We start from the raw sequence: 11,198 nt of genomic DNA, 5'->3' as shown, positions 1-11,198 counted from the left end.
AACCCCCTGCGTAATACGCTAAACCCGCTATTTGTTTTACGTATGTGTTTAATTAGCCGTTTTTTTTAATAATTAAAAGAAATAGCGGATTTGTTGTCGCGGAGCCGGTGACGAGGCCGTCGCGTTATAGGATGACGAAACGCCGGAAATCGACCCGTGCTCTGGGCTGCAAGGGCTTCTGGGAAAGTGAGTTCAATGCAAGTGAACGGTGGTTTCAACTGGACAGCCCCCACTACTTGTTGTTGTTCCGCATCGTGACGGTGGAATATCTTCCGGTTCGACAACAAGCCATGGAAAAGCCTATTTACAGGGGGATTTTCATGGATCAAAGGCGCAAATACTTTGGCGTACTGTATATGCTCCGAAGGTAATTAAACAATCTCAGCAGCCTACGTATATGTCACCTTTTAATATAGAGCCCTCAAAAGGCCCTCAAAAGGCCTTTGTGGTGCTATGGTACTGCACTGAGCTGCATGCATTGGACGAGTGCTCCTGTTTAGAGCCCTCAATGTATTCTTACTGACCGGTGAGGAGACCCTGTTCAAAAATCTCATTCTTTGGGTTTACTTTTTTGATTACTTTAGTTGCACATTTTATCACTTGCCTTTAAAATGGAACCCATATAGGTAATTTAGTCTTTTCTTGCGATAACATCGTCACCAACTTTTACTGTGAAGACGTCGGCCTTGCCGAGGTCAATATTGAGACTCAAAGAGAATAGATTCCGTTTTACCGTTTAGGTGTAATGATGAGTTTGTTAATCAACGAGCCAGGTGCAGATTCTATCGAGTTCAAGTTGCCAAGGGCTTTTTCAACCTGCGAGCCTGCGAGCCGAGTCAACCTGCGAACCTGCGAGGCGAGTCATCCGCGAACAACAAAATCATTATGATACAAAATGGACTGCAGGGGTTCAATGGTAGGTGAAACTCTTGGCAAGAAGTAAACTAGGACAATAACCAGGGAACATTTCACCCTTGAAAACTGCCACTTGCTAAAGAAACCCCATTTCAAAACTCACAATATATATAGTATATACATATGCCTATACTTTGCTCAACACCTATTACGACGAGTCAAATCTAGCTTTTTAGTATCCTTTGGCACGCGTGCATAATGTGTGTGTGTGGTGTGTGTGGTGTGTGTGTGTGTGTGTGTGTGTGTGTGTGAGAGAGTGCGTGCGTGCACCGTGCGTGCGTGCGTGTTCAATAGGGAAAGAATGTCATCCACCTGAAGGCATAGCATACAAAGTGACCCCCCTTGGATTTCCAATTGCCACGACGGAGTACGGAGTATAGGCAGCTGAGTGTGTGAGGAGTGACGAGAGGTTGCCGGTAGAGGAAAGGTGCATTTTATCATTGAGTTTAATAACTCATTTATATATTACACAGTACGAAGCAGGCGAATACATAATGGATCACAGGTTTCGCATAGCACACTCACTGTGCCAGACTCTGTTAAAGCTAACATATGGTCTCCTCTCCTGAATCTACAAATTGTGCCGTGAAGTGTGGGCTTAGCAGATCGGAGAGAGGAGGAGGGGGAGGAGGGGGGAAGGGGGTACAATTCTATTTTCCAGGACTTGATCATTGGCATTCTGATGTGCGGGGGTGGCAAAGACGAGACTCCTGCTTGGCAACAATATTCTGCGTGTTGGTGTTGGGGTTAAAAAAGAGACAGTAATGCTGCCGTCGCCCTCTGCTCATCAGGGCAACCCTTATGAAAGGCCTTACGTTTACACATTATAGGCATTTATAGCCAGCTAAAAGAACGGATCTAGGGAAAAATATATGTCTTCAGCACATGGTGATAATATCAACATATCGGTGTTTGAAATGAAATCACGTTAATAACTGTGTCCTTTAGAGAAACTATATAGATTGTAGTTATAGGTGGTGTTGTTAGTATATCGTGTGGCCATAGGGTGGAATGAATAATGAATTAGTGAAATGAGTGGAGTTGATGGCGGGGACACGTCCTCGATAGAAGATAGAGATGTGAACCTGTCACGAGAAGACAGCTCGAGAGCTTCAGAGTCTCGCATTCTTCTCAAGCCTGAATGGCCGTAACAACGCCGCATTCCACTAACCACATGTCCGTCCGTCCCCCCCCGTCCCCCCCTCTCACACGCATAATGAAGATAGAAGCGCTGACATATCCACCAACTCCTTCGCACAGGGGTCACAGTTTCTCAGCCCGTCAGTCACGCGGTCACCCCTCGTCTCATTGTCTTTAGCATTCTTACAGGAATAGCCTCTGGCACATATCAATCCTCTTTATTATCATGTCTTAAAAAAAAAGGAAAAAAAAAAACCTTTGTCGTTTGACTTTTTCCCCCCCTGTTCTTTTTTTTTTTGTGTTACTTCTTTAACCCTCCAATCACAATTCATGGGCCAGTTTGGCAGGGCCAATGGGGAGGCGGCGTAGGCGGTTAGGAGAATGCTTTTAACCTGCTGCATCTGCTGCCTTCCTGCTGCTCGCCCAGTGGGACCTGGTCACCTTGTTTAAAGGACTCCGATGGGGGGGGCCGTGCTTGCCTTTATGCAGACACAATAGGGTTGAAATGTGCTTGTTTTAAACATCTTACTTAGGTGGATTTCCTTCTGGTGATTAAATCTAGCACCTGTCTGAAGGGGAGGGGAGACGGAATTATAAAACCCCTTTTTGGCTGACACAGCTGCGCGTGTGTGTGTGTGTGTGTGTGTGTGTGTGTGTGTGTGTGTGTGTAATGTGTGCACTTTGTGGTCTATGCACGTTATATATAGACAGACACACGTGACATGTGTATGACCGTGTGTGTGTGTGTGTGTGTGTGTGTGTGTGCGTGTGTGTGTGCATGTGGTGTGCGTGTGTTTAGGAAGGAGGTTTTTGTGTTAATTACCTTCTTGCTCAGGGCAACGCCGTCCTCGCAGTCCAGGACGGCACAGTCGACGTCCAGCGAGGCTAGCTTGCGTAGCTTCCTCTCGTCGTTGCCGGGGCAGTAGAGGACGGCCCGGCGTGGCACGTAGCGCGGCGCGGCGCCCGCCGTGTGCTGACCGCGACGTCCCAACGCAGGCCACGGCGAGGTGCCCGCCGCGCGGCGGCCACGACATCCCAGCGGAGACGGCGGCCAGCCGCTACTCAGGAGCCTGCAGCCACTGTCCCTGTCGGCACAAACACATGGTGCATTAACTCAAATGATCATCACCAGATTAGTCGTTACCAGATTAGTGCCATTACAAAGTTGTTGTTTTTTTTCCACTGTTTTGTTTATTCAAGATTCAGGGTATACAGTAAATCAAATGACAGTATATGTGACACACCCATATGAAACATATAAAAGATAACAAAATGTTGTGAGTCCATACACAAAATATTGTGGTAGCATAAAATAAAAATAAGAAAATAAAATAAAAAGTTGCATAGTCCTATATTCTAACATGGAAGCGACACTAATACAAGCCACATAAACTGAATCAAGTTTTGAAACAAAAACAAGACAAACGTACGACAAGACAAGACAAGACAACATGGCATGGTCATTGGTCACCCAAAACATAATAGACGTGGTAGTCGTGCATCCACACATGGCTCCTAATAATAAATATACTGAACAACCCAGCTGCGTCAGTGCCATTACAAAGTCATATGTGTTTATACGTTTGAGGATTATACCCACTGATAAAGTAATTTTTTTTTGCGTTACCGACCAGTTGGGAGAGTATAAAGGCCTATTCATACTAGTTTGGATTTCGGTGGGTGAAGTGACCACCGCTCCAGGTGGTGAGCTGACCACCGGAAGCTGAAATAACATTGAGCGGTGTTGAGTAAAAACAGAGAGAAGGGCTGGGGGCGGTGGCTGTGGTGGTTTGCTCTTCACCGCGGCTCGTGACGTCGTGTTGTAGTTCGGTGGTCACCTCACCACCGAAAATCCAGACTATGTATATGAGCCTTAACCCATTCTGACCGGGCACCCATTTTGGTGTTGGCATCATGTTATGCTTTAGCTATTGAAAAATAGCAGATCTACAAGCTCATATCGCGCCACCGAGTGGCGCGCTACGAGCTTGTAGGTCTGCTATTTTTGAAAAATTCGAAGAACGACTGACATTTTTTGAATCTGATCTCAGGTCAGAATGGGTTAATCAGACCAGTGTGTGTCCCGTGGAAACCTCGTATGAATCTGATCTCAGGTCAGAATGGGTTAAGCTGTTCTATTTTGAAAAAGATAAAGCCTGCCCTGGCCAGCCATTGACAATTTGTAGATAAAGTACTTGTGGAATCATAAATGTTTTGCTCTGCCAAATCTGCTGGCCATCATCTTTATTCTGAATTATCCATGGGCATACACTACAGTATGTTGTGTGTAAATATAGAGTGAAAGTCTGGAAACATTGTATTCAGTGAAGTTCTGTTTTCCCACTCTGCTCTCCATTGAAGTGGACGAGGCACGCTGACCTGTCCTTTGACTCGCTCTGTCAGCGACAAACTCACCCAAAACATTGAGCCACTCATATGCTAATTCTTTCGCAAGTTAAGCACATTCAGCTGAATATTTGCTCAGAGCATGGTGGGTATAGAGGGAATGTGTCAGTGATAGCTGGAGAGATTTGGAATGACAAATATGGAATAGCATTCAAAATAAATCTTTAGATTGGGTTCGCTCATTCCCTTTTGGAGTTTGTTCGTTTATATTGCTACAGTCAACAGGAGATAAGCATGTTTTATCGGCTATAGCCTGTGTTTTGGTTACAAGCTGCTGCACTGTCGGATACAATAATGAATGTGTGTAATATGCATGGATTCAGACCACAAATGTGCTTATCAAAGCGTTCAAACATGCATGTTTAGCAGGCGTGCGCACATGCACACACACACACACACACACACACACACACACACACGGGCACACACACAGGCGGGCACACGGGCACACGTGCACGCTAATACAGAGTCACACACCAATAATCACAATCATGGCACACGCGTCTTAATTATTTGTTCTGTCGGTCTGGGTGCTGAAACAATTATGAATTAAATTATGAACTAATGAATAGCCTAATGATTAGGATCGGATAGATCTAATTACAGTGAGAAACAGCTCTACTGCAACAGAGTCTCACTGGGCTTAGGTCGGCCCTTGGAGGGAAACATTTTGCAGATAGCAGCACACGTCTTTGCCCGAGGAGAAGAGAAGAGAGAAAGGAAGAGGGGGGATAATGGTTCATCTTGTTAAAGAAAAAAAAGGATATTGGGGGGGTGGTGGGGGGTCATAAGTGTTCTGTTTGCTAAATAGCGTGCCTATTATTTTCTCAAGTGAGCTATAACGTCACTTCAATAGCCAACAAATCCCGTCAACTATGCTTCCAAATGCCCTCCAGTCAGTCTTACAGTCAGGGCCTAATCTGGACTCAGATGATGGTGGCCCGTAACAGGTCATTATAAAACCAAGTCAGGTGGCTGCTGCTGCCCCGGGGCAAATTAGCGCTTCCAGGTACCACAGTACCTCTGCAGGGGCACCCCAATGTTCTAGTGTTTGGGATGGGGGGGGGGGGGGTCAGTGGCACCTTTTGTCAAGAATAATCACAAAAGGTTGCAGAAGGGTGGAATATGCAAGGGTTTCTTTGCTATGCGGATTGGGGGAACAGTGAGTAGGGGAGGACCTTTGCAGTCACTTGAGGGACAAAAAGCTACAGGGTCCATATACAGTGACGGGAGGAAAAAGCAAACATGAGAATTAGAAAAGAAAATAGTGGTTGGAAAGACAGAGGGGGGCATTGCGTGGTAGTAGAAGGGCACGAGAGGGGGCTGCAAAGACCCCAAATGAAGTCCTCTCTCTATTCAGCAGATGCTGCTACGGGGTGAATGTTAAAAAAAGCCACTCTAAGTGCGCCCACTTGAAAGGAAATAAATTATAAGTTAAGTGGGGGTACGCTTACACAAGAAGACGGTGGCAGTAATAAATAATAAGATTTCATTAAATAACGAAAAAACGTGGGGTTGGGGGGTTTAAAGGGGGTTGGAAGGACTCCTTGATGTCGGCTAGAATCAGAGAGAGAATGGCATAGCACCGAATCAGCTGACCCTAAAAGCAAGTCAGTAACAGAGACCGCAATCAGCACTTCTCTCTCTCTCCCTCTTTCATTCTACCATGGGTTTTTTTTTTGCATTTCTGCTGTCTTTTAGCTCAGCGGGGGGGGGGGGGTCTCACTGTACAGTAAACTGGTGACCATGAAAAGATATATACGGGGATATATGAAGGGAGGTCCGCATGGCTTGGTCTTATGCAGGGGAGAGAGAGGAAGGCATAACCTAATAGGTTAGCACAGGCCCGGCGCCAAGGTGGTGCCAGAGGGGGCCTGGCACCCTCGGTTGCAAATGCTGCCCCCTCAGTTTAAGTTTAAGTACAGTTATATAGTTTTACTATATAGAAATGAGATGTGCACCCTCACCATTTTCAACTGCCCCCCCCCCCCCCCCCCCCTCAGTCATTTCATACTGGAGCCGAGCCTGGTTAGCGTTCTACTCATAAACCTTATTACTGCTTTAAAGGACCACTTTAATCCTCACTAATAATCATGATAAAATGGCGTAATTGTTTTCTACTCAGTCTGTGTCTCACAGGAGGGCTGTGGGCAGTTTAGAAACCGTCCTCCATTGACATCATCATTAGGCAGATTATTTTTTTAAACAACATTTTTTTTACAAAAATGTTTAGATTTTCATTATCGTGAGAACAATGGCTTCCATTATCACATTGCAACTTTTCAGGACTAGAAACTAAGAAAGCATGCAGTTTTTATTAGTTTGTATTGCCCCATCGATGATGTCACTGGAAGACGGTTTCTGAACTGCCCACACAGCCCTCCTATATGAGACACACAGACCAAGTAGAAAAAAATTACGCCATTTTTTCATGATTATTAGTGAGGACCCATTATATGAAGATAGGTTGAAAAGTCCTTTAAAATAAGAACAAAATCCTGTTCATTTAATGTGTAACAATGGACACTCTGCTGTAACCCGAGAGATACAGAACGCAGTCGTGGTTTCAAACCCAGGTCTCCCACGTGACTGACGGCCTGTTTGTCCAAGGGAGACATTGCGCTTCAGGCAATAAATACCACCTGTCTTCTAATAGCAGTCCTACCAAAAAACACAGGTCTACATTTCTAGAGTAGAAGAGCAAGGGATACCACGTCGACACTATTGCATAAATACAGTACTAGTTCTATTGTATCATATTGGTCGAAATAATGTTTTATTGACAAAAAAAAAAGGTTCCAGATTGCAGCTTCAATGAAAGCACTGTATTCTCTCGTCTAACACCACGGCTAAGGCTTTGGGCACTGTGCCAGGTACGTAGCAGGGGCCTGATCAATAGTATGCTATGGAACAGCTGTGTGCCATCAATAACAGGATACAGCAACACGGCTTCACCGTGTGCCCCCTCCTCCATTTCAGAGACATTATGGGTGACTTTTGTGGTGGTGAAAGTCTGTTGTTTTGCACACACCACTGCTGTGGTGACAATACATGGCCGTGTACTGTACTGTACAGTAAAGAAAAGCTTATAATAATAACAGTGTATATTTAGTTGATGGGGATATCCTTTGAGTTACTATACTACAGGAGGGTTTGTTATAAGGTTACTTTATTTATTTATTTCAAAAATATATAATAATAATGATGTCTGAATAAACTTAATAGCAAAGATAATGTGTAAACAAAACAAACAAATATTTAATTCACACGAAGTCTTTAAAAAAAAACGAGTGTTGCAACTCCCCTCTCCCCCCCATCCCTCTCTCTCTCTCTTATTAGCAGGCAACAGTGCAGCACTAATACTATCTCTCTCTCTCTCTCTGTTTCTGGCACAACAGCGCCCCTACTGGTACTCATAGTCATATACTGGTGCTCATGGCCACGTAGGTACATAGGTGAACACGGACATTGCTGTTCCTTGGAGTGGTTGCACCACTCAAAAAAATAAAAAAATAAATGATTATATATTCAAGACACCTGTAGTGAGGGTTCCTGCATGCTTCATCTCTCTCTCAGCTAAGGGGTACTTATTGGACTACACGTGTTGAAGACCCTGTTTTGCTGGTATTTGCACAGTACATGTGGACATGTCCTCTGCGTTTACCCATGCTAACTAGTATAGGAGCGCTGGATACCATTCATAATGACGCCTGGGGGAGCACTTGGGGTTAAGTGTCTTGCTGCAGGGACATTTGGAGACTGTAGACTGGGGCGAGCTGGGGGTCGAATCTTCTGATTCGACGCCCGATTCCCAGACACTCGGCTATATGGCCTCCTGCTTTACACGCTCTAATACGACGGTTTCACTTGCCAAAACAAAAACAGGTATACAAGCTTCAACACACGGTTGTAGGTTTTTGCAAGCGACATCCTCCTGTGATGGAGTACAGGCAGGTCTCGAAATTAACTTATTCTAGTGCTCCCAAATGAAAAAGTCAGAACCACTAGCAAGAAATCAGGAGTGCTTACCCAAAAAGTAAGGAGCACAGATAAATTAAGCATTAGAGGGGAAATAATTGAAATGGTTGCGTTTTTTACTTTCTTGAAAGTGAATTGTGTATAAAGGTACGAGGCTTGCCAAGCCAACTGTGTGTTTCAAGACAACAACACTCCCTCTAGGGACATCATTTGGTAAGAAAACAAATATGCTGCTGGGAAATTCTGCCATCAGTGCCATAACTGGGAGAGTCCAGGTTTCTCCGACTGGGAAATAGGACTATAAATAAATTGAATGCCGTCTTCCCAGAATGACTTGCCTCCACACAAAGTGACTATAGCGATGTGGACCAGTGTGAGTGTATAGACAATACATACATACATACATACATGTGTCAAAATCTAACAGAGAGTGCATTGAGGTCACAAGTCTGTCACACACACTTCATGATCTCGCAACATCTCACCCTTTCTCATCAATAATTGCATATAGGGATAGACAGTGCGCCTAACTAAGTCACGCGAGACATTAGAAATTAGCACAGCTTATCTCTTGCAACAAGTCTTTATGAAACCACGACGAAAAACCCTGTGTTGCAAATCAACATGGCACAGGTTAGACTTAGATCTATACACAACTATACTTGCATCCATATTACGCACAACATGGAACCCTATTCCTGCTTGGTCATTTTAAGTAGCTCTAGAGAAGCGTATTCACTAAACGTGTAGTACAAGCAATATAGCGTACTTAATGGAAACCGTATGTAAAAAGACACCATACACATTAGCCTATTAATTTGCTTCAATTTAAAACTTCACTTCAAAAAATTGAAAACACTAGAAAAGCTTTTAAAAACTGTATACACCAGAAAACATCTTGGTCGTTTTTCAAACCCAATAAAATAAAAGACTGCTCTTATCTTGGAATAATTAATTTGATTATATATGGTTTTGACTGAATGGATTCTCATCTGGTGCATGCTCTCAGTTCAGACGACCTAGGGAAACTTAATAGGCAAAATGGCAGATCTGGTGGCTAATATTAACAGTGTAATATTCCCATAAAAGCGCCAGAGGAACTGCTAGTAAAAGCAGGCAGCCATAAACATTATTGGTAGGGCTATATTACAGTAGCGCTGTAACCAATCAGGACGCAGAGGGCCCCCGTCATCAAATGCACACAACATACAACACTGCCCACAACATACCACATAGCAATCTGGATACTTTTATTAACCCATTCTGACCTGAGATCAGATTCATACGAGGTTTCCACTGGACACACACTGGTCTGATTAACCCATTCTGACCTGAGATCAGATTCTAAAAATGTCAGTCGTTCTTTCGATTTTTCAAAAATAGCAGACCTACAAGCTCGTAGCGCGCCACTCGGTGGCGCGCTATGAGCTTGTAGATCTGCTATTTTTCAATAGCTAAAGCACGACATGATGCTAATCCCAAAACGGGTTCCCGTTCAGAATGGGTTAATACCACTCCACATCTGGCGGACATTTTTCCCACCATTAAATCATGATCTATGTATTATACGTTTAACAGTCCCCAACGTACTGTCCACAACTGCCTTACCAAATTCCTTTCCTCTTCATTCTCCTTCATTCTCCTTCCCCCCCCCCCCCCCCCCCCCCTCTCTTTACATGAAAGGTTATGATAACACGGGGCTGCGTGGCTACATTTGTGGCTGTAAAAGCGGTGGGACTTGGCCGCAGTGACCAACTTTAACTGGTCTGAGATCAGAGGTAAGTTGTGTGTTAGTGGGTTTATGTGCTTGCTGGACGGGACTGGTTCTCATTAGCGGGCAGAAACCAGGACCATGAAGGGAGGTGGGGGGGGGGGAAGATATGTCAAATTCTCCAGGCATTTTAACCCATTCTGACCTGAGATCAGATTAAAAAAAATGTCTTCTACATCCTGACAGTTTTCCATTCTGACCTGAGATCAGATTAAAAAAAATGTCTTCGATTTTTCAAAAATAGCAGACCTACAAGCTCGTATAGCTATGAGCTTGTAGATCTGCTATTTTTAAATAGCTAAAGCATAACGTAATGCTATAACACCAAAACGGGTTCCCGCCCAGAATGGGTTAATGAAATATATGAATAATTCCATATCGAAGGCCTCATTTTCATTGTACCCTTCAACAATAATAAGGTTTAGGAAAACTATTAAACCAACTATTTTTTAATTCCATTTCACCAGTGATTTACATGTATTATTATTATTAATATGTATTTTGCCAATAAAGATGTCAATCGATCGATCAATCAATTCCCTTTAACTTGCGTTACCGCCTGACTAGACTGTCAGGAACCAAAGATGGTGAATATTACTGTAACCGTATTCAGCTGATTTGTATAAAGCATCCTCCAAAAATCACAAAACAGCATTTAACAGCTCCCCATCTCGGTTCTTTAAGTTAAATTAAGTTCACTAGTAACGTCAAATGATCTGTTTCAGAACCCCCCTCGCACTATCATGCTCAAATTGCACCTTTCTAAACAAATTGTATTGTACGGAACTTAGCCTCAAATGACACCTTCTTAAACTAAACAGTGTAATATTTAACCTACTGTGAAGCTGTTCACAAAAAAGTTTGCCTAACTTTGCTACTTTACAGGGAAAACAATAAACATGCACATGTAACATACAGCATGTTACCATTTCTCTAGTCCTCGATTGCTCTTTCTTGCACTCTTTATTATGTCCCTTTATTTGCTGTG

The 11,198-nt window shown here is 43.7% G+C and overlaps 1 protein-coding gene across 1 annotated transcript in view; it reads right to left on the bottom strand.

Moving 5' to 3' along the window:
- Positions 1-11,198, bottom strand: part of clybl (citrate lyase beta like) — an 82,486-nt gene that overhangs the window by 37,407 nt on the left and 33,881 nt on the right. The window contains exon 2 of the mRNA XM_080786265.1: positions 2,879-3,140. Coding sequence (XP_080642391.1) covers positions 2,879-3,140 — 262 coding nt within the window. The remainder of the gene's footprint in view (positions 1-2,878; positions 3,141-11,198) is intronic.

The sequence above is a fragment of the Protomyctophum bolini genome (genome assembly GCF_963924005.1).
Source record: "Protomyctophum bolini genome assembly, chromosome: 16".
In the NCBI taxonomy this organism is placed as follows: domain Eukaryota; kingdom Metazoa; phylum Chordata; class Actinopteri; order Myctophiformes; family Myctophidae; genus Protomyctophum; species Protomyctophum bolini.
This window is presented reverse-complemented; position numbering and strand designations above follow the sequence as displayed.